Below are 24,386 nucleotides of genomic sequence, written 5' to 3' on the forward strand. Positions count from 1 at the left end.
AAACCCCTCACTTGGTCTTTGGTGATGAAGCAGGGCTGTAGATTTTTTGATATGAGCAGCACGTACAAGAGCTGCTCCGCTTTGGAGCCATTTCTAGCCTTATTCCTTCCTCCCCACTAGGCAGAGTTACAGTAGGCATGCCTCCTAACAGCACAGCTTGCTACATCCTGTGATCATTAGAGGTTTTTACCTGCAGACCAAGGTCTCGCTCAGCACAATGAGTCAATTCTCATGGAAGCTTATAGCTGATGTCTTTTGATGCACAGATCTGTTTCTCTGAATCTAAGTTTCTAGTCAGTAGGCCAGGCTGCCTTGAGCTCATGCCCAGGGCTGACAACACTGCTGTGCAGCACTGGTTGAGATGGGTTAGAAGAACTTGAACTTAAAACTATATCGCTTCTGCTTGTCTCTGATATAAACTAAAGCTCCTATGTGAGGCATTTCTTTGACATTAGTGAAGAATCCCTGTGTGTTCTCTCATGTAAGAAAGCTCTTTCTAATGTAGGATGGGAGCAGAGGCTAAGGCAATGGACTCAGGCTCGTGTCTGAAATACCGGCACTTGCTGGAACAATGGTTCATACCCACCAGCATCAGTGCAGCCCTGCGACTTTCCAGAGTAGATAGAATGTGTTCCATGAAGGCCACTGTGAGGCTGCTTCTAAGAGTAACCAAGGGCACATGGACAAACGCTTAAAAATGTCGCCTCCTGCCCACTGCTGTGAACCAGCTGGTGATGGTCAAATCTGAAGATGGAGAAAAGCAGGAGTCCTATTCATGAGCAGTAAAATGAAATTGAATCTTCATCCTACAATGTCAGCAATCCCACTTCCTCCATGCCCCCTTACACATGCCTCAGGCAGCTCCTCCCACAGATCAGTTCAAACGCATGTCCACACGCCACGCTCATTTCGGGGCGTATTTGAAACACTGAAATGCACCTGCTTTTTCCGAGATACCAAAGATCCTGATGCTTCTGTCAGAAAAAAGTGGGCAGTGGCTGAGATTACTAAACTCTTTTCTTGCTTTAGAATGAGATTCCTTCACTCCTAAATCCCTTAACCTTGGTGTTCATCTCCCTGTACCTGGCAGGGTATGTGACTCAAGCTCAAATGTATGTGACTATGGTGAGGGAAGAGAAAAATAATGTGTCTCATACTGGGTAGAGTTACTGTTCTGGAAAACTGTGATAGACCATGACTATGTAACCCCCAGGTCCATGTATTGTGTGTCCCCTTCTATCTCTGATCTGTTGCGGCCCCCGTCTGACTCTTCACATCAGGAAGTACATACTCATACTTTCAGCTCTGACAGTCCCTGGTCCAAACCACTGCATATCAAGCAAGAAGACAGCTGTCATAAATATGACAGAGGATACATCTACACAGCAACCCCCTCCAACCCCCACCTCCCTGCAGCAGCAGTCTCAGAGCCCAGGTTAACTGACTCAGGCTCGCAGGGCTTGAGCTGCAGGGCTAAAAACAGCAGTGTAGATTTTTAGGTTTGGGCTGGAGCCAGGCTTCCACCTCACAGGGTTTCAAAGCCCAGGTTCTAGCCTGAACATCTACCCTGCTATTTTAGGCTTACATTGAGAGCCCCTCCCACCTCCCCAAGTCAGTTGACCTAGTCTCTGAGACTCACTGCTGCGGTTTTTTGCCATGTAGATGTACTCAGAGAGACTTGAATCAATAGCCCAGACCAAAGCATCCCTGAATATTGGAGCATTAGAAATCTGGTCCTGAATTTGGTTCCTTGAGCCCATTTCTAGAATGAACTGGCATCATCCTTGAAGTTCATTTACCGCTGAATGCCTCAGTTTCTCCGTGTTTTAAAGGAGGATAAAAATTCACTGTTAGGAACTGCATCCTGTTATGAGGATTAACTAGCTAATGATTGATAAGGAAAATGGCTGTGTAAGGGCTCAGTTATTTCATGATACATAATGATCAACTGACATTTTTAAATGGTTTAGATACTTGTCCTTATGTGTCTCTGTAGTGTAACAGTGGTTGATTTTAAATCACAAGCGCTCTCATGGGAGGCCGATGAATGTGTTGATGGTGAAGGACAGTTATTATACAGGACCCTATCCACATCCCAGTGTCATAAACAGGAGTCTTTCCAGTGACTGAAATGGAAATTGGATCATGTCTGTAGCGCCATTAAGTGTACATGGTACTTTACGGGCAGAAGGTCCCTTTGAATTCACAGGATAAGGACCCAGTCCTGCAAGAGGCTTAGTTGCCCTCAGCACCTACTGAGGACATTCCGTAGCTCACAGTAATGGACCCTAAGTTGTATTCTAAGCCATGATCTTTAACAAAAAAGGATGGCTTTGGGGTTAAGGCAGAGCACAGTGGACTTAGGACGTCTAGATTCTATCCCCAGCTTTATCATAGCCCCACTGTGTGACTCTGAGCAAGTCATGTCGTTATCACGTGCCTCACTTTCTCCATTTGTAAAATGGGGTGATTATACTACCCCCCCCCTCAAAGCAGGTTGTGATGCTCAGTGATGATTAAGCTCTGCATCCTTTGCAAATCTTTGTATGGAGATGCTAGAGAAGTGCTGTGTTAGCAGAACCAAAAAGTCAGGTTTAAAAGTGATAGAAATTTGAAACGGAGTGCTTTAAAGCCAAGGGTGTTCAGTATTTTATGATACCAATCCACCCCCAAAATTATTCTTATGTTTTTGATATAAAGTAATAAACTCTATTCCTCAGTGGTCACTGCTGTAGAAAGAACACCGCCACCAGGAATGAGTGAGGCGACTGCTCTTTGAATAAGCTGAGCAGGACAATTTGTGCAGTGTGTGTATTTATCTGTATTCTTTCTCACAGGTACCTTTAAAATTTGTCTGGCTTAATTTAATGGGAGCTGCTTGGACCCTGCAGACAATAAAAGGGCCAGGGTAAGGTTCTTGTCATCCGTTTGGGCTCCTCCTTCCAACAGACCCTGTTTCCGTCTGTGTGTCTCTGCCTCTCTCTCACTTCTTTTTTCCCCTTTGTTTTTTTCTTATGCCTCTCTCAACCGCATTATTTCCTTTCAGGTCGTTTCAGTCAAGTGAAGTAGGCAGCTGGTGTCATGTCTTCGGCATTTATCTATGGGGGCCCCAGACCTGCAGTCTGGGCTGGGCAATCAGTGCTAGGGGATTCGTTCTAACAGTTTGGAACCTTTTTTCTTTTTTTTTTTTCTTTTTCTTTTTGTTTTCTGTGTAGGTCTCTTTAGTCAGCCTTGTAGCTAATGCCCTGGGCTACTCGGAACTAGGTGCCATAAAGTCCCTTAGGACACTAAGAGCTTTGAGGCCTTTAAGAGCGTTGTCCAGATTTGAGGGGATGAGGGTAAGATGCCATTAGCAGCTGATCCTTCTGCATGCCTGTGGAGCGGGTTTTTTTAAGCATGCTAGAACTGATCAAACTGGTGGAAAGATAATTCCAGGCAGAATCATGATGCAGCTGCTAACTTGATCACACACCCCTGTTTATGTCCCCTTACCCTGCCCTCTGCTGCACACTCCCCTTTTAAAGAAGGGAGATACATTTAGCTGCCTCATTACATTAATTATTGGCCCAAACCACATGCCATTCGCAGAACATGTTCAACACTTGGCTGTTCTCATTTGGCCTGGCTTTTACCTCTAGCATCTGAGGGGGCTTTTCAGCTGTAACTTTTTTTATCTAGGGAGAATCACCAGGTGCAAAGAAGCAGAATTCGAACCACCTCAAATGTCTTCCCCCTCTCTCCCCCAAGGTGTTGGCCACAGTGGGAGCTGGTGGGATTTAATCAAAGGAGAATTTAAAGGGTTTATAAAAATATCTAATGTATGTAAGTCAGTAAAAAGCTGCTTCTCCTTCTTGGATAACTCAGGCCTTTAGTCCCTGCGGGAAGGAAATGGGGGAGAGCTCAGCTGTTTCAAAAAAGCTTTTGGTTTAATTCCTCTTGTTGCACCTTGTTGTTCTCAATCCAGTCTGGTGATGACTGGAAGCCTTGTCTGATAGTGAAGCTTTCCTTTCCACTCCCTCCCTTTTACCATGCTTTTATGGTACCCGGTCCTGTCACTGTGATATTAGCAACAAAGCACAAGCAAAGCATTGAACTTAACAAGCTTTCCTGAAATTGTTAGATGGCACCAATGTCATGGGGATTCCATTTGAAATGATTGCAGTGTCTTGTTACTTTGCCACTGATTTTATATTTTGGTGCTTTCCCCCCTCCTTTTGTATTGAAATAATCATGTACAAAAAAGCAAAACAATCCAACAAAACATACCTTTCTGTAGGTAAAGGGTATGTTGGACCAACGGATTTTCACTGTTGCTGTTGTGAAAAATGTTAATTTAGGTCTTTTGCACTAAAGATCAAGAAAATGCACACTGAAATTTAAAGGTATCATAGAAGAAATGGAATAAAACAGCTGGGAGATCATACTAATCTCTAAATTTACTCCAGGGCACCTCTGGAGTAACTCCGTTGGAGTCAGTGGAATTACTCTGGATTTACACGGGTGTAATTTAGAGCAAAATAATGGCCTAAGGCATATAATGGCCTGTTAAAGGAATTCTCAAATAGATCTCTAGGGCATGACATAAACTACAATATCTATAAAGAAAATCCAGTGGAAGCAATAGTTTGTACTGAGGGTAGTCGCTGTTGGCTACATACACTTACCTCAAGTTAGCTACACAACATGGCCATATCAGAGTTGTGTAGAAAGCACTAGTGAGACCTTAACTGTGCAGAAATGATCCTGATGAGGCTAATCCTATAAAAATCTTTCTGCAAATTTCTTCAATAGCACAGTCACAGTACAGCCCCTGAAAAGCCAGTCCTGCTCATCCGCCCTCAGAACCACAGTTCCAGTTTTGTTATAGTGGAATGAAATCTGTGTCAATTTAAAATAATTTAAATAGCTGAAGCAGAATTCTCGATTCCCTTTTCCCAGTGCCAAAAACATTATAATTGTTTCATGCAGTTCATGGCTGTTGGCACATACAGCAAACTCAATGGTTAAATTCACCCCATGGCTACTTATACCCCATTTATTCTCAAATGTGAGGGCTTAGTGGACATAAGCTGTGTGCTCGCATCCTGTGCAGGAGCACATTTTACCCTAAGTGCATGAAGAGGCAGCAGTGTCTTGTTGCTGGAACCAGATACAGGGAGCTGTGATTCTGCCTCTGATTTGGGAGTGACCTTGGGCAAGTCACTTAGCCCCTTGGTACAGAGCACAGAGAGGTTAAAAATACTTCACAAGGGTGTTGAGACATTTAATTACTGTTTGTAATGTGCTTTGAGATCCTTAGGTGTAAGGCATTATACAAGTGCATGGTATTAATATGAAGTATCATTACTGGAAATGGCCTTTATCTGCTAAAAACAGATTTCAGGTATTGACCATGTGTGTTTTTATCTTAACCTTGAGATGCTCGTGGGACATTCGCCTGAACTGACATTCTTGGAAAAATCCGTAGCCTTTCCACACTAAAATCCTGGCCCCATTGACATTAATGAAAAATCTCCCATTGACTTCAGTGGGGCCAGAATGTCACCCTAGCTTTGTCTACAGCTTGATACTGTTAACATCATTTGGGTCATAATAAAGGTGTGGATTAAATATCAATATCCCAAAAGCTACAAATTTAGTATATCTATCAGGATAGCCTTTAACTTAAATTCCTGTCTGAGATTCTTATAAAAAAGCATAATTTATTATTAAGATTTAAAATCTAGGTTGAGCAAAGATGGCTTGTGTGAACTACATGCTAAATACAAACAGGGTTGATTCCTCTCTGGGGCTATATCAATCTGCTTTGGGGGTGGGGGAGAGGGGTTTTCCCCCTTGCCAGTAGGGCTTTTAGTTTAATGCTAAACAGTGGCTTACAAGTTACATAGCACAATCACAAAGGGTGAAATTTGTTCCAGTGGCACAAAGCCGGAATGATCAGGCCTTGTTCATATGGAGTCTAGCAAAGTTAGGGGTCTAGAGCACCCCCTCCACAGTTGCTTCTCCAGCCGACGGGCCCCCAGGACCCCCCACTTTTGTGTACACTTCTCCAACAATGGACAAATGTGGAGTTTGTGTGGTATGAAGGGTCCTTCTGCACTAGGATGAATTTCATCCAGAAAGAACCAATTTGCACCCTACTGCAACGTCAACACAATGTTCATAATTTTTTTTTTGTCATTAGGACATGTGTTCTTTTGCTAAAGTTTAATGCTTAAAAGTGGTTTATATAACAATATAACATGGTCACAGAGACTAGTATAATCAGAAAGGAAAAAGAACTAGTATGAAGTCCATAGATAATAAATGGCATTTTAAAAAATAAATGTAAATCATGCTGGAGAGAATGATCTCCCCACCCCACCCCTCCCATTCCTACCCCCACCCACCTGGAGATTTTGAATTGTACCTGGTGTGAAATCGAGAGGTTCACAGATACTTAAAATTGGGAAACTGTTTCACTTCAGCAAAATTGATACAAAGGGGTTAACTGTAACTGTGCTACTGTGTAACTTTCTCCATTCTTTTTTGTTCTGACTTTGATATAAGTGTACCAAAACAATCCCTCCAACCCCAAGGACAGTAATTTGAAATGCCTTTGCAAAGGAAACATTACAAGTAGTTCTTTGCTTTTCTCTACTCCATAGTAATCTGCATTTTAAAGAGCTTGCTCTGCTCTTAAATTATTCAGGAAGTATGACAGTAATGCTATGAAACATGCATGCACTTTTGTCAATTGCCAATGCACAGTCTGCACACAAAAGCCATGTTCCCTCTCTCAGATTTTTTGAAAGTTGGTTATGGTTATAATGATCAGTTTAAACAGTGTGAGTTGATTCCGTTTATTCAGGTAAATGATTACAGGAAGCGAGAGCATTTGTCCAGTCAGCATGCTTACTCTACAACTTGTCAGGGGTATATCAGCATTCCAATATCTGAATAGTTGTAAAATACAGTACATGCTCACTGTGGTGTGTGCACTTAGGGGAGTAGGTAATTGGAAGGAAAGGTGTGTATTTAGCATCTATTTAAAGGATTAGTGATTAGTGATTAGTCTCAAACCCTGTTAATCGTTGCAGGGAAAACATCATTCAGTAGAAGTACATGTGTATTTAACCCTTTTACTGCCACATTGCCAAGTTGATGGGGCATCTAAAAGCTAAAATGGCATCCTGGTCAATTATTATGCTGAATTTAAATTATCTGTAGATTTTGTATGAAGTTATTGAGGGGTAGAGATGGGGCCAAACCATGAAGTTTGGAGTTGGGTCTAAATTTCTGGGATGCGAATCCAAGATTCTGGTTTCAGTCCATCTCTTTTCAGGACCAGTATAATTTTCAGTGAGCATATATAGGGAAATCCCATTGGATTACAGAGTGGAGCCACTTGAGTCAACATGAAACATGACTAAATCATTACTAATTATTTTGTTACATAAAACATTTAAACATGAAATAATGATGCAGAAAGTGATCAGTTTGAGAGTCTGATTTAGACATGTCTCACCAGGGAGGTTAGCGTTCCACCATTTGTGACTGCTGAGACACTTTGGCATTTTGCATGAAGTAACTGGTAGAAGGGACTGGGATCATTCAATATCTTAATTCCCATAAGTGATAGTAAGAGCATCCCAAGAGGGCAAATCACTGGCTTAATTGATCTTTTTTGCCAGGGAGGACTAGGAGGGCTGGTGTAGTGACTATTTACTACCTAGGGCATTTTCATTAACCGTGACTTCTTTTGAGGAACAGCTGTGATCTGGTGGTTTAAGGAAGAGCTGAAACTTGGGTTCTGTACCTGACTCTGACACCTCTATTTTGGGTAGGGAAACTGAGGCTCAGAAAGGCAAAATGACTTGCTCAGGGTCATAGCAGCCAGTTAGTGGCAGAGTCAGGAACAGAAGATCTGATTGCCAGTTCTGTGCTTAGGCCACCATCAGCATTTCAGTGATAATGAAAATGCCTTAGGAAGCAAAGAGTCACTGCAACTCCCACCCCAATTGCTTTTCTGACTCTTTGTAAAGTACCTTGAGACCTGCCTGAAAAGTGCTATGAGGAGTCCACATTGTTATTAATTGTCATATATTTATTGTTTAAACCCTGAATTACAGAATGCCTGAAACCAGTGTGTTTGACTAGAACTTTGATTAGTGTTCCTCTTTGACACTAGACAGAAGGGATGAAACAGTTTAAAATTTTAATTTACTAAAGGAACCTAATATAGGAGAATTGTAATAAAAGATTTAATATCCCACTGGCCTGGCTACGTTAAAAGCATGAGAGCTTAAATTCTGCCATGTGTTTGTCAGGAGAGGGCTTGGGGAAACACCGCTCCAAATTTCTGAGACTCAAATTAGGAAATGGTGAAAAGATGAGCTGTGACCAAACAGCACACCACTTCCTGTTTTATTTGCTGCAGTTTGGAGAAGGGAATATGGCTTTTCTTTCTTCTTGAGCTTGCAAACCTGCATGCTCAGCTATTTGCCTGAGACAACATGGTCGCCTTGCTTAGTCACAAATATTATCTTGATGTTTACACTGACTCATGGCTTAGTCTTAAGAGAACAATTTTAGGGCTCGATCCTGCTCCCATTGAAGTCAATGGCTCAGAATTCCCCACTGACCTCAGTGGGAGCAGGAAGCGGGTCTGTAAGTGACCACAGCCTTGTTTTAAAGTGGGGAATGGCCATAAGGGCCACTGGCTGATAAATTCCTCCAAATCCATGAGCAATATCCTTGGACCTGGCTTTGAGCAATTAGTCAGGTAGGAGTCTATTGATTATTGTGAAGAGAGTTTGAGCCCAGCCTCACTCAGTAACATCATTTTTTCCCTTTGGCAATCAAAATTATTTAAAAGCAATTCTTGTACACATGCACGCACAAACACACACCCACACCCACAAAAAAACAAACTCAAAGTCAGCAGATCCAAAAAGAACTCACCCTGTTTTTAAAATAAACAGGATCTCAACAGATGAACATAAGAACAGCCAGACTGGGTCAGACCAATGGTCCATCTAGCCCAGTATCCAGTGGGCTTCTAAACAGAACCTTTAGCCACTTGGAAATAATTTACTGCAAACTCTAGTCTAGACTAAAAGCCACGGACCTGTCAGTGGCCTCGCCTCCTATTCCCCCCGAAAAACAGCTGTATTAATGCTTGCTGCCTACTGTCTTCTGTTTTATACTAAAACTTTCTCCCACCCCTTCCAACGCAGGTGGTTGTCAACGCCCTGGTTGGCGCTATCCCTTCCATTATGAATGTGTTGTTGGTCTGCCTTATCTTCTGGCTGATTTTCAGCATTATGGGGGTTAACCTGTTTGCTGGGAAATACCATTACTGCTTTAACGAGACATCTGAGGAGCGCTTCGAAATAGAGATAGTTAACAACAGGACTGATTGTGAAGCACTGATGCCGCCCAACTCCACTGAGATCCGATGGAAGAACGTGAAAATTAACTTTGACAATGTTGGGGCAGGATACCTGGCGCTTCTCCAAATTGTAAGTTTTGCCTTTCCCACCTCCAAGCCCACAGTAGATGTTAGATCTTCTAACAGACCATCTCCATCTCTAGGTTTTTCCCTCTTACGCCCCTAATTCAACACTCCTGTTGACTTGAATGTACATTGGATCAGGCCATTGAGCCTCATTTTGACATAAGTTGCACATTTGGCCCTGCCTGGGGTGCCTCTAACCCTGTATTCCCAGAGAGCTCTATCCAGTCTATTTTTTAAAAAACACTTTTAATTATGCAATTTTTAAGACCCCACCAAACCCTGGATTTAATGAGGCAACAATAAAATGTCTTTAAAAATGTATATGAAGTTCTCCACTTCATGAGAAAAAGGCAGATTCAAATAAATTGCCCATAAAAATCACAGATCTGCAACAGGTGAAATTAAATAGTGCCTTATAAAGGGAAAGCAAGAGAGTAAGTGAGACCTCCCCTCATACAGTTCTGTACCACACATCTAATCTATCCAGGCTCATTTTAAATTACTTCCCTCTAAAAGAATATGTGCTTTTCTTCACTAGGCTACTTTCAAGGGCTGGATGGATATCATGTATGCAGCGGTAGATTCCAGAAAGGTAAAGCACGTTCCCCACAACCCCTCCTCCAAAATTCCACTTCTTATTCTTAAATTGTGCTTATTGTTTTTATTTATTTGCAATAGTGATCATTCGGTTGCATTTCCTGCAGTTACAGCATTATTATCCATTAAAGGATGTTGTACAGAACCTAAAAGAGTGAGGTTCACTTTAGGAGAATTACAGCACAGAAGGAGTGCAAGGGGATGTTTATTTCATCTTTGGACACGGGGTGGGGGAACACCTTGGGGAGGAAGGGGATATAGCTGCAAGGTCTGCCATTTCACGGATTCTTTGGCCACACCTTGGCTCCTATTCCAGTCCAATGGCAGGAATATTAGCTGCATAGTTGCCATGTACCCCTGCCCAGGCTTAGAGGTAAATTCTAGCTGCCTGGCACCCATGATGTACCTGCATGGTGCCAGGGTAGAGTAAACACCAATATTTTCTTTTTTCTTCTTCTTCTTCTTCTTAGTTTCAAGTAAAATGGAATTTGGAATTTAAAAAACTTTTTTTTCAGTCAGTGATGGGACCCCAAATGTGCTGTCCTCAGAACCAGAAAATGAAACTGACTATAAAAAGAAACAGAAGAAAATGACTACTCTGATTTCACTGTTTCATGTTGAGAGAAAGACAAAAAGGCAAACAGCATGAATGGGGGGGGGGGGGGGAATATTTAAACTGTTTTCGTTTTCACTGTTTCCTCATCTGAGGTTCTTACTGTTTTTAAACGCAAGATATTAACCTTCACAGTGTGTGTTCCTGCCCTGATTTTATGGTTCCTCTCTGATTTGCAAATCACTGGCTATTTTATGGGCTGCACACCCAAAACTCCAGTTGAAGTTGAGGGGAGCTGTGAGTGTGTCACACTTCCAAAAATCAGGGTTTTTGGCTTTACTAATGATTCGAAGGTGGGTAATCAGGTTCATTTAAGAAGTTTGTGTATTACCATCAAAGTGTCCTCCAGTTGCACTGAAGTGGGATTTAGGCCGGTGTTCTCTTCCAGGTCACTGGAAGCTCCTTAAATCAAGAAAGATACTGAGGCTCCATAGTGAAATAAATAACTGAGTCAGAGCTGTGACTAAGCCTTCCCCCAAAGTCCTGTCTCAGTAGGCACTGGCTTCAGTGCATAAACAGGGATTGGTTCTCTGATGGCATTTTCTTGGTTGCTCCAGAGCCCTGGTTAGAAATCTGCAAAAGGGAGGGCTCCAGGACCTTAATTATAGAACCTGTGTTGGGAAGGAGATAGCTCAGGATTGGTAAAACTTTTACAGATGCTTTCTCCTCTAGGTAACCAGCTCAAGTCTGGCCCAGATTGGTTGTGATCATAAATTCATCCTATCTGATGGCTGTTTGGTGCCCCCTATGTGAAAAGATTTTGGGTGGGACTGGGTCCAGTTCCTGCTTATCACATCATAAAAAACACCATCCAAGCTGGCAGCTCGTTGCAGCCAGAAGTGTAAAGGTCTGAATGTAGGTGGAGACTGAACTCCCGTCTTCATCAGAGCTCCCCTGGGATGTGCTGATGGGGAAGCGTACTGGAGCTCGGCAGGTGAGCACATGCTGCCAGTGAGGCACGTTTCACCAGCACAAAATTAACCAAAAAAAAAAGAAAGAAAGAAAGAAAGGTAGAAAAGTTCCAGAAGAGCCACATGCCACCTTCCTAGTCTAACACAGACCCTTGAACTGAGACAACAGCTCTTTGTACCAATAGTTTATACTGTCTTTGCAATGTCTGTTTCTCTCCCCATCCCCGCATTCAGCAAGAAGAGCAACCCAAGTATGAGGACAACATCTACATGTACATCTACTTTGTAATCTTCATCATCTTTGGCTCCTTTTTCACCCTGAACTTGTTTATTGGTGTCATCATTGATAACTTCAATCAACAAAAGAAAAAGATAGGTCCACTTTTTTTATTGGTTAAAGAGGCAGATCTGGGCTATTTGCCGGACAAACAGATGAATGGATTTTAAGGTCAGGACACTCCTGCGTAATGTCACCATAGAACTTCACTCAGTGATTCCGGTGTTGAGCCTCATCGCTTAGAACTTAGCATTGCAGACTGTTTGTGACTCTTAACAACCCTTATCGACTTGCCCCCAGTGCCTGTTTAAGGAAGGGGGCTGGGCAAACAAGTTGCAATAAAACAAGAACCAACTTAATCTTTGCCCAAACTTTAGTGAGGTTCAGAAAAGTTGTAGATTCCCCTAAACACACCTTGATTTTCATTCATGTCTCTATTTTGTAGTCATGTCTTTATTTCAGACCTTCAATTCCAGCAAAGTACTACACTTAGGAGAGAAAAATCAATGGCACAAATACAGAGTGGAGAATAACTGGCTAGGCAACAGTACTGCAGAAAGGGATGGGGTGGCTTATAGTGGATCGATCGCAAACTGACTATGAGTTGATAGTGTGGTGCTCTGTTCAACACTGGCGAGGCCTGATCTAGAGAACCGTGCCCAGTTTTAGGCACCGCACTTGAAGAAAGATGTGAACTAATTGGAGAGAGTCCAGAGGAGAATGACAAAAATGACGTTAGAAAACCTGACCTATGAGGAAAGGTTGAAAGAATTGGGCATGCTTAGTCTAGAGAAAGCTGGCTGGGATCATAATGTTCAAATATGTAAAAGGTTGTTATAGAGAGGACAGTCATCAATTGTTCTCCATATCTACTGAGGATAGAACAAGAAGTAATCAGCTCAGTTTGCAGAGAGATTTAGGCTAGATATGAGGAAAAACTTATTATAGGATAAACACTGGAACAGGCCACCTAGGGAGCTTGTGGAATTCCTGTCCTTTGAGATTTTTAAGAACAGGTTAGACAAACACCTGTCAGGGATGGTCTAGATGTAGTTAATCCTGCCTCATTTTGGGGGATAGACAATATGACTTCTTGAGGTCCCTTCCAGCCCTATATTTCTATGAGTCTGTGAAATTCCATAAGAGAATGGAAGTGGGATATGCCAGAAGTCTCGGCCACTCTCTGCCTCTTCTTTCACTCCAAGCCTGAAGTGAGGGAGTTGCACCGGTAACGCAGCCACCAAACTGTGTTAGCAGATGGTCTGCGAGCCAGGGTAATTTGCAGAATAACTTCAATAATTTTGGAATCTGGTGCAAATTATTTCTATCTAAATAAGAAAGTTTGCCCCACAGCATGTAGCCTAGTAGCTGAGCCTGTCCTGTGATCCCTTTCCCTTAATGTGCATGGACTGATTATAACCAGCTTTCTTTTTTACTTCTCCTCTTTTACTTTGGAGGTCAGGATATCTTCATGACAGAAGAACAAAAGAAATACTACAATGCCATGAAAAAACTTGGCTCAAAGAAACCTCAGAAACCTATTCCCCGGCCTCTGGTAAGTGTGTGATTTAACAGGAGCTAGAGGAACAATAACTATGGGGCCAATTTTCAACAGTGCTGAGCCCCCTCATACCAGTGCCCATTGCTTTGAAGATTCACTCTAGACTCCACAATGCCTTGTTATACTGCAGGTGTAATAATCCGAGAAAGTCATTGTGTGTCGTACTTGATTTGCCAGCTGGAGCCAGTCCTGAGAGTTTAGCATCTGAGAGGAAGGATGGCTCCGTAGTTATAATGCTAGCCTAAGGTTCAGGAGACCTGAGTTCAATTACTTGTTTAACCACAGCCTTCCAGTGGGACCTTGGGCAGGTCACACTGGTCTCTCAGTGCCTCTGCTCCCCATCTCTAAATGTGGATAATAGCACTGGCCTTCAAGGCTCTCAGCAAAGAGCATGGATATGCTGGTGATAAGATTTGGGCAGCCTGTAGCACTGGTAATTACATTTCATTACAAGTACTTTGTACTGGGCAAACTGGCTGAAACTATAGTAAAGAACAAAATTGTCAGATACATAGATGAACATAATTGGTTGGGGAAGAGTCAACATGGTTTTTGTAAAGAGAAATCATGCCTCACCAATCGACTAGAATTCTTTGAGGGGGGTCAACAAGCACGTGGACAAGGGGGATCCAGTGGATATAGTGTATTTTCAGAAAGCCTTCACCAAAGGCTCTTAAGCAAAGTTAAGTTATGAGATAAGAGGAAAGGTCCTCTCATGGATTGGTAACTGCTTAAAATGTAGAAAACAAAGGGTAGGAATAAATGGTCAGTTTTCAGAATGGAAAGAGTAAATAGTGGTGTCCCCCAGGAGTCTGTACTGGGCCCAGCCCTATTCAACATATTCATAAATGATCTGGAAAAAGGGGTAAACAGTGAGGTGGTAAAATTTGCGGATGATAAAAAACTACTCAAGATAGTTCAGTCCCAAGCAGACTGCAAAGAGCTACAAAGGAACCTCACAAAACTGGGTGACTGGGCAACAAAATGGCAGATGAAATTCAATGTTGATAAATGCAAAGTAATGCACACTGGAAAACATAATCCCAATGACACATATAAAATGATGGAGTCTAAATTAGCTGTTACTACTCAAGAAAGAGATATTGGAGTCATTGTGGATAGTTCTCTGAAAACATCCACTCAATGCACAACGGCAGTCAAAAAAGCAAACAATGTTGGGAATCATTAAGAAAGGGATAGATAATAAGGCAGAAAATATCATATTGCCTCAATATAAATACATGGTACGCCCACATCTTGAATACTGCGTGCAGATGTGGTCACCTCATCTCAAAAAAGATATACTGGAATTGGAAAAGGTTCAGAAAAGGGCAACAAAAATGATTGGGTATGGAATGGCTGCCATCTGAGGAGAGATTAATAAAACTTGGACTCTTCAGCTTGGAAAAAAGCCAACTAAGGGGGGATCTGATAGAGATCTATAAAATCATGGCTGGTGTGGAGAAAGTAAATAAGGACGTGTTATTTACTCCTTCTCATAACACAAGAACTAGGGGTCACCAAATGAAATTAATAGGCAGCAGGTATAAAACAAAAGGAAGTATTTTTTTTTCACACAACGCACATTCAACCTGTGGAACTCCTTGCCAGAGGATGTTGTGAAGGCTAAAACTATAACAGTGTTCAAAAAAGAACTAGATAAATTTATGGAGGATAGGTCCATCAATGGCTATTAGCCAGGATGGGCAGGGATGATGTCCCTAGCCTCTTTTGCCAGAAGTTGGGAATGGGCGACGGGATGGATCACTTGATGATCACCTGTTCCGGTCATTCCCTCTGGGGCACCTGGCATTGGCCACTGTCGGAAGACAGGATACCGAGCTAGATGGACCTTTATTCTGATCCAATATGACTGTTCTTATGCTTTGGGGTGTTAATTGATCACATGTTGGACAGCCACCATTTTCTCTCCAGTCTGAAGACACTGGAATAGTGAGTAGGGCCTCCCAAAAGAGGGATACTAGGCTTGGTAGATCAGGGGCAAATTGTGTCCCTTTATCTAACGGGTAGATTTGTTTGTTAGCAGTCCTTGCTAAACCTTTCCTCTCTGTGTTCCCGCCCCGCCCCATCCATGGCTCCTCTCCTGTAATGCAGAACAGCATCCAAGGCGCTGTCTTTGACCTTGTCACTCAGCAAGCATTCGATATCATCATCATGATGCTCATCTGCTTCAACATGGTGACCATGATGGTAGAAACAGACACACAGAGTAGCCAGATGTCAGACATCCTCTGGTGGATCAACCTGGTGTTCGTCATCCTCTTCACCTGTGAGTGCGTGCTGAAGATGTTTGCCTTGCGGCACTATTATTTCACCATTGGATGGAACATTTTTGACTTCGTGGTCGTGATTCTGTCCGTCGTGGGTAAGTGGAGTAGCTAGTGCAGCAGCTTGTGGGGTGCAGTGCCCTTCCTGACACGCACGCTGGATAAGCTGCCTTCACTAGAAGTAGGTGTCTGCAGGATGGTGTGAAATGGAATGTGGCCCAGCAATTAAAGAGGCAGGACTCCTGAGTTTTATTTCTAGCTCTGGGAGGAGAACATGATCTAGTAGTTAAAGCAAAAGGTTGAAAGTCAAGACTCTGGTGTTTCCCTGCTGTGCCACTCACTCACTGCGTAAAACTGGGTAAAACACTTTTCCACATCTCACTTTCTCACATCTAAAACAGGAATATAACCTGCTTCGCAGGGGTATTACAAGGCTTAAATAACTAATGCTTATAAACCACTCTGAGACTGGAATGCTCTGGTGCCTCTCGACAAAGTGTTGTTCGTTTTTTGTCCTCAATCAATGAGGGATTTACAACTTCTGGATTCCAGTTTGGGTTGGAATTAATGGCTGAAACTGGGCTCCTGGAATTCACTTTTTGTTTTCAGATTTGTGTTTCTTTTATGGCAAATGCATAAATTACTCCAGAGTCACTTGAAAGATGGCATTCACCCTACTGGAAAAGTCCCCATATCTTTGGACTAACCTGGCTCAAAGCATAGAGACTGTCCTTCAGCCCCAAATTGGAGCCAGCTTTGTCTCTGACTCTTGGGTCCAGTTCCATTGATTTCGATGAAAGTTAGGAGCCTAAATACTTTTGAGGCTCCGGGCCTTAGAATGTGGGCCCACAGGCTAATACAATATGAGCTCTACATAGTTCCTCTTCTCCAGATCTCTTTCACTGAGTGCGATTAATAATTATTGTCCCTTAAGATCCAGGGGATGAACAACCAAGGAAACACAAGTCCAAATGCCTTCATGCCCTTGAAACTTAAAATCCCAAGAAGAGGTGCCAGTTTCAGGTCCTAGCTGCCTAAATTTGGGCACCCAAAAATTGAGGCACACACAGAATGAGAGGTCCCTTGTGGAAGTTTGAGCCAGCTTTTCTATGCTAGCACTGCCAGTGTTCCCTTGCCTGGTTTAAACTGGGTTATAACATCTTCCCCCTGCCCTCTTCTTTAGGAATGTTCCTGGCTGATCTCATTGAGAAGTACTTTGTGTCGCCCACTCTCTTCCGAGTCATCCGACTGGCCCGTATTGGCCGCATCCTGCGTCTGATCAAAGGGGCCAAGGGGATCCGCACCCTGCTTTTTGCCTTAATGATGTCCTTGCCTGCCTTGTTCAACATCGGCCTCTTGCTGTTCCTGGTCATGTTTATCTTCTCCATCTTTGGCATGTCGAACTTCGCCTACGTAAAGCACGAGGCCGGCATAGACGACATGTTCAACTTTGAGACCTTCGGCAACAGCATGATCTGTTTGTTCCAGATCACCACCTCGGCTGGCTGGGATGGCTTGCTGTTGCCTATCCTGAACCGGCCGCCGGACTGCGACCTAGATAAGGAGCACCCCGGGAGCAGCTTCAAGGGAGATTGTGGTAACCCCTCCGTGGGGATCTTTTTCTTCGTCAGCTACATCATCATCTCCTTTCTGATCGTAGTGAACATGTACATCGCCATCATTCTGGAGAACTTCAGTGTAGCCACGGAGGAGAGTGCTGACCCGCTGAGCGAGGACGACTTTGAAACCTTCTATGAGATCTGGGAGAAGTTTGACCCTGATGCCACACAGTTCATTGAGTACTGCAAGCTGGCAGACTTTGCCGATGCTTTGGAGCACCCACTCCGTGTCCCTAAGCCTAACACTATCGAACTCATCGCCATGGACTTGCCTATGGTAAGCGGGGACAGGATCCACTGCCTGGACATCCTGTTTGCCTTCACCAAGCGTGTGCTGGGGGACAGTGGGGAGCTGGACATCCTGAGGCAGCAGATGGAGGAAAGGTTTGTGGCGTCTAACCCTTCCAAAGTGTCTTACGAGCCCATCACGACCACACTCCGGCGCAAGCAGGAAGATGTCTCGGCAGTGGTTATCCAACGGGCTTACAGGGTTCGCTTAGCAAAACGGGGCTTTATTTGCCGGAAGTCTGCCTCTACTAAGCTGGAAAATGGAGGAACAAATCGGGAGAAAAAAGAAGGCACCCCATCCACTGCATCCCTCCCTTCCTATGACAGTGTAACTAAACCTGAAAAGGAGAAACAGCTGCGGGTGGAGGAAGGAAGACGAGAACGAGCAAAAAGACAAAAAGATTTCAAGGAGTCCAAGTGTTGAGACAAACAAAAATACGTTGTACAAATTTTTAAAAATTTGCAAGTGAAAAGATTGTTTACAAACGTCACAAAATATATCAATACAGAACAGCTAAGGAGACACCTGAAGATCTTATACCAAACAGTCTGCTTATTGTGTGACAAAGTTGCATCTAAAAGCAGTGACCTACCACCTGTTTAAAGGACCCTTCTAAATGAACATTTAAAAAGGAAAAAAAGGATTTTCTGTTTGGGCAGGTGGCTACTGCATGTTCCACATCTATCAATGCAACTTGGGACAAACAAGCAAAATAAAAAACACACACACACACTAAAAAACAAAACCCGCTGCTTGGATTAATATATCTCCCAAAGCAGCCAAAAATTGATTATTTTCTCATTGTGTTGATTTATCAAAAGAAAACCTAGAAGTCACAATGTTAAAGGGTTTGTTTGTTCATGCAAAACTAATTTGCATTCCTGCATTTAGTTAAGCAGAAAAAAAAATAATAAAAAAAAAAGGCAAAATAAAAACTGAACAAAAAAAGAAACAAAAAACCACCCATTTAGCCCATGCCATTTGATTGTCATAGTTTATTTGGTATTTATTATCTGCATACTACTTTCTACATGGGCTTTACTTGGTTTGGGAGATGGGGTAATCAGGTATCTTCAGCCTGGAAACTTGCTCCGGCTGATTAAAAAAAAAATTGTGCTTGTTCAATGCATAGAAATGATTTGCATGATGGCATGCTGTGACCAGGAACCATGCATGAAGAATCATTAAACCACAAGACACTCAATACTCTTCCACAACAGTTGGTTAAGCCATAAGTTCGAGGCACTCCACTGACTACCACACACTGTATTTGGAGGTTAACCTTAAATATAATCATGCCCTTCACTAATATTTACCAATTTGTAACAATTTCTTTCATACACCCTCCAGCAGGAAAAAAATGAAACAAGCAGATGAAATCTGTGTGTGTGTGTGTGTATGTGTGTATGTATGTTTAACAACCTGTCTTTTCCATACAGCCATCTTTTGCACATTTAAACAAATAATCATACAAGAAAGAAAAACCTAAATATTGCTCTGGATCCTATTTGAGGGGGGAATATATAATATTCAAGAATGGCACTGCAAAACCAAAATCTAGGGCTTAAAAAATACCAGTCAACAAGGTCATTTGTGTCCTGTAATATTAATTATTGTTCAGCCGCCCTTCCTAGTGTAGAGAGAACAGTGCTGTGTACGAAATAGCATATTGTCTCTGCAGGTGCAATTTTGGGAACTTGGATAAATCTATCTTAAATGGGGGACGTGTAACTCACGGAGTTTAATTGTGTCCCATGTTCATCAGAGTTGTTGCTTTCTTGGGGTGGCAGCGGGGGCTGAGACCCAGATGGATTTGTGAAACTCTGAAGTCGTCTTTATATTCTTCCATCATTACTACTTTTTGAAGCTTGCACTTTGATGCTTCATGGTTTTCCTTGCTTCTGTAGCCACAAGGTTTTTAAACAAAGTGGAACACATTACAGTTGACAATAAAATAGCAATGTGACATGGGGCACGGTGCTGAAGGCCAGGTGTCTGATGCCTTCACCTTCTTTCTGTTTCATACATTATCATACTGTAGTAACTAAAAGGTCCTGCAGATTTGGGTAGACGCTAGAGCTGCCTCTCAACTAGTCTAATCGCTGAGTGGTAAATCATTCTGTGGGAATGTCACCAGGAAAGCTCAGACTTTTGTGTTTCTTCGTAAGGGTATGAGACCCTTTAATATTCTGTTTCAGTGTCCTCCTCAATCAATAAGTCAGCTGTCAGTCACCAATCTAGGCGATATTTTCTTCAAAGCAGCCTTGGGGAATAGATCTGATGCATCCGATGCACGCTCCGAAAGCTCATGCTCAGATAAATTGGTTAGTCTCTAAGGTGCCACGAGTCCTCCTGTTCTCTTTGCCAGTGGGAAAAGGTAGCCATGCGCGGAAACAAGACCGCTTTCCAGCTGCCGCTTGTGTGCTGGTTCTACTGTTGGTGCCATGTTACGTTTTGAAGGGGGGGATTATGCCATTACTGCATTGAACCTGTAATGCAGAATGAAGAGAAACAGGATGACTGAACGTAGGCCAAAGAAAATGTATCTTTAAAAGGGCAAAAATAAGACAGCAGAACTTTTTAGATGACAGGAGGCAGTTTGGTTTGTATAATCTCTCAACCCAGATGACAGGTGTCACTTAAAAAAACAAACGCTATTTGGCAGACATCTGTGCCAAGCTGGACGGTATAAATGCATAGTTTAGCCATTATGATGTCAGTGGAGGAGTTCTTCTGTACTGGTGAACACAACAAAGGACCATTTCAACCCTGTTAGATTTACCCCACTTACTACTAGGCTATGGTGTATAATAAAGATGAAAACTACATACATATGTACAGGCTACATTGTAAACAGCACAAAAAAAAGCTGAAAAGTGTGGTTGAACTTTTTAAGAAAATATTATAAATACTGTAATATATCCGTTTATTTTATCGGCATGCCTTTTTGTAAATACAAGAATTAAATAGAACGGCGTCTGGCTTATGCCATTGTCCATGTTTGTTTTTAATTTTTAAAATATTTTCCTTAGATTTTTAGATGTTTGTCAGCCAATGTACATTCCCTACCCACCCCCCAAAACAACAACCTTACACCCCAAAAAGAAAAGCTTTAGTGCAGATTATCTTTACAATCACAAAAATATTTTTTTGTTATTCCAATGTGCAATAAGTTCTCTGATCATTTCTATGCAAGATTTGGCTAAACTACATGATTGTTCTTTAAGTTGGGCTATCAATCTGTCTGTGATGGATGGTACATTTGCTGCTCATGCTGGTAACTTCACGGAGCTACTGGCATCATTTTAAGTAAGACTTCCCTGCGATCTCTCTCTCAGTTTTTAACCGTTAAACTATTTATCAGTCTCTGTTAAATACAAAGGTCATCCTAAACCATCAGTCTTGCTGAAAAATAAAACGAATAATTTCTCCAGCTGTTCAGGGACAGCAGAGTCCATCCTCCTATTCAACTGAAAAATTCATTTTTTTTTTTTTTTAATTTCCTTTTTGTAGCAAATATTCCTCAGCCACAGTTCACAGGGTGCTGAGAGAATTGGTCTTCATCTTTGGGAACCTTCACACAGTGAGGCTGAGGCTGGAAAGGAAGCTTTGGTCTGAAATAAAGTGGTCAGGATAGCTTCATGCACCATATCATTGCATAGAAATGCAGATACAGTGTGTGTGTGTGTTTGTTTGGGGGGGTTTTGTAGTAAGGTCCTTGATGCGGAATTTTTTATTCCCGATTCAGGGTTGTGGGAATAAAACAGTAGGCCGCTGTTGGATTAAAATGCCAGAAGAGTGAGGCTGTAACAAGTGGTCGTCCCTCCCGCCCCCACAGCATACGTAAAATCCTCCATGCTGTTTTGGTTCATTTATTACCCTGTTCTTAAAAGGGGCTGGGGAGGGGGAAAAGAAATACCAGTTCAAGCTGCTTCACTCACTTTTCTGGTCTATTTTCACTTTTAAAAAAAAAACCAAACGAACGCTCATGTGGAAGAATAAGAAAAAAACAAAAAACCATGAGCTGCCATCGTAGAGGCCGCACCCAAGCTTTTGCATTATTTAGTTTTCTGCTGCAACAAATATTAAAGCTGTACCAGACCAATGCTGAAGATCAGGGTATTAGAGATTGCATGGTGGCTCATCCTGCTCTAACCCAAACATGATTAAAAATCACATTACTATAATCCAAAAGAAAAATGAAATAAACAAGGTAAGAGTGTCTTAGTGTCCATTTATTTGACTGGTTTCCACCTCCTCGCCCCCATTCTTGCTGGGTTCTTTTTTTTTTTTTTTAAATATATAAAAGTGGCATGAGTAAGACCTAACTTGTGTTGCAGGGGAAGCTCGTGGAAATGTTTTTGTTCTTGTTTTTAGTGTTCACCGTGAGAGATTTGTGGCCTTTAGTGGCTCTTTGCTGGTATCTAGCAGACAGGTCGGTCTTAGTGCCAATCCGCAGCCCCTTGGGATTTTCATCAGAGTTTAGTGCTGTAATTGGGCACAGTGACTGCAGCATGTTGACAGCAGCTGAGCAGGTTGGTGGCCTTTGTGAGGTCAAGTGGTGGCTGTTCATTAATATCTTAGTGAATGCATCACGAAAAACACCATCAAAACTGGCCCCTGTTCACTGGTAGGCTCAACACAAGCCACAGATTGGAGGCTACGCAGCCTGCAGTCCCCTCTTGCTCCTGGGTGTACGGAACGCTTGCTCCGCTGCTCACATGCGCTCGATCTGCTCTGTCGATGTGCAAGGAACTTAAGTCTGCAGCACTCTCCCTCCAATTCATTCACTTTTAAAGACATATGCCAAAATTGTACAGACTACGTGAAATCCGCCAGCATACCTGACATCCTCAACACACCCAGCAAGGCTCGTGCAGTGTGGCTGCAGGAGCAGCAGAAGGGCGAGAACCCAGATGCCCCTGTCACTTGAGAAACTCCAGTAAGGGTAAGCCATAGGGGGCCTTTGAGGCAGCTGACAATTGCTGAATCCATTCAGTGGTGCGCAGTAGGACTCATATGCTGTCGCCTCTTTGTTCGCTTCCCTTTGTACACTTTTTTCTTTCCAATTAAAGGGTGAGATAGTGCATTAGCTTCATGTGCTAGTTATGTCTCTCTGGAGGCCAGGGTCAAAGTGGTTGCAAGTCAAAATGGTTGCAAGACAAATCAGGTGTTGGTTTAAAAGAGGTCTCCCTAGAAGAGGTTCCCCCCACCCAAATGGCAAAGAACAATAACCAACCCAACCCCTGTACCCAGAATGCTAATTCCCTAACATTGGTCAGTATCTGGTCACGAAAGCCTGATCCTGGACTAGCTGTGGGTACTGCAAGCCAGGATTGTGGGGCACCGCCTGAACTTGGTGGGAGGCTTGCCCAAGATATGGCTGTGGTGTACTGCACCGGGATTTGACAGTCACTTTAAAAAAAGAATGCTAAACAAATGACCAAAAAAGTTAAAGGAGGAGAAAAATTTGCCCTTTGCAAGTTTGTTGCATGTTGTGATTTTATAGAGAGGTGCGTGTGTGTATGTGTGTGCGCGTATGGAGGGTGTATTCTGCATAGATGAGGTGAGGAGTGGTGTCCAGTGGCTAGAGCAGGAGACTGGGAAACAGGACTCCTGGGTTCTATTTTCAGCTCTACCACTGACATGTTGTGTGACCTTGGACAAATCACTTAACCTCTCTGTGCCTCAGTTGTACCCATCTGTCAAATGGGTGTATAATTACCTACCTCACAGGGGTGTTGTGAGGCTCAATTAGTTAACATTTGTAAAGTGCTTTGAGATTCACAGCTGCAAGTGCTATTTAGATGTGCACAGTAGAATCATGGACTAAGGGGGAAATGAGATGGTACCATAAATGCTGCTAAATGAGTCATTTGTAAACTGCACTGCTCCAGTGAACCCAGCTTCTCAACAACAATCAGGGCAAAGATTTTCTTCCTTTTACTTTGCTTATGTGACTTGTTCTGGATACTGTGTTGATTTCCCCCCCCTCCCGCCCCCATGCTGTATTAGCCTTCCCCTTTCACCCTCCCTAGATTTTGTTCACTGTTCTGTTTTACATGAAGAAAGGAGGAGGAAATAATTGGTGTTTGGGGGATAGGGGTGGTGAAAGAATGTAAAAACACAGTGGGCTGGAAGTCTGAGAGTCTGACTTTTGATTTCCTTTGTACTGTACATCTTTTTACTTTGGAATTTGCAATAAAAAGGTATGTCCATCTTGTTTTAACCTCTTCTCTTGCATGACCTGTCACCCTTCAGGGGCTGGCATGGCTCTGCATAACCAACACCCCAGAGAAACTTGGAGTTTACATGGTGCTCACTGCTGCAGATTAGGGGAAAAGCTGGATGTCCCTTAAAATGGGTTGCAGGAGGAAGTGCTTATAGGCCCATGCCAAAGAGGGTGTGCTCTGCCCCTAAGCTGCCAAAATGTCCCATTCCCCCCCCCCAGTTGCATTGTCGTCAAACCCCGCCAGAGGCTCTGAGCCCTTTGCAGGATCAGGTTCCAACTGGCTTCATGTACTTTATTTGAACACACAGGCACTGTGGGCCACGAGATAGATCTGGCAGTCGGCTGTGGCTGTGATAGACTCCGTGCCTGGCTCTCCTGCTGGACTGCTGTGGGACCTTGGCTCTGTCACTGCCCCCGGCTGTGCCTCTGTTTCCCCTTCTTTGAGTGGGCTTAATGAGCCTGACTTCCTGTGTCATGAAGCACCGTGGGCACGATCCTGG

General features: G+C 42.9%; 1 protein-coding gene across 3 annotated transcripts in view; it reads left to right on the forward strand.

The window, feature by feature from the left end:
• The window catches only part of SCN8A (sodium voltage-gated channel alpha subunit 8), a 164,172-nt gene extending 140,300 nt beyond the window's left edge, over positions 1–23,872 (forward strand). For all 3 annotated transcript variants that reach the window (XM_075121579.1, XM_048831660.2, XM_048831668.2), the window contains 7 exons: positions 3,216–3,338; positions 9,219–9,503; positions 10,038–10,091; positions 11,855–11,992; positions 13,348–13,452; positions 15,574–15,844; positions 16,930–23,872. In XM_075121579.1, the coding sequence (XP_074977680.1) occupies positions 3,216–3,338; positions 9,219–9,503; positions 10,038–10,091; positions 11,855–11,992; positions 13,348–13,452; positions 15,574–15,844; positions 16,930–18,077 (2,124 nt within the window). In that variant the 3' untranslated portion in view covers positions 18,078–23,872. The remainder of the gene's footprint in view (positions 1–3,215; positions 3,339–9,218; positions 9,504–10,037; positions 10,092–11,854; positions 11,993–13,347; positions 13,453–15,573; positions 15,845–16,929) is intronic.
• The last annotated feature ends 514 nt before the right edge of the window (positions 23,873–24,386 follow it).

This window comes from Caretta caretta, chromosome 20, assembly GCF_965140235.1.
Source record: "Caretta caretta isolate rCarCar2 chromosome 20, rCarCar1.hap1, whole genome shotgun sequence".
NCBI classification, from domain to species: Eukaryota; Metazoa; Chordata; order Testudines; family Cheloniidae; genus Caretta; species Caretta caretta.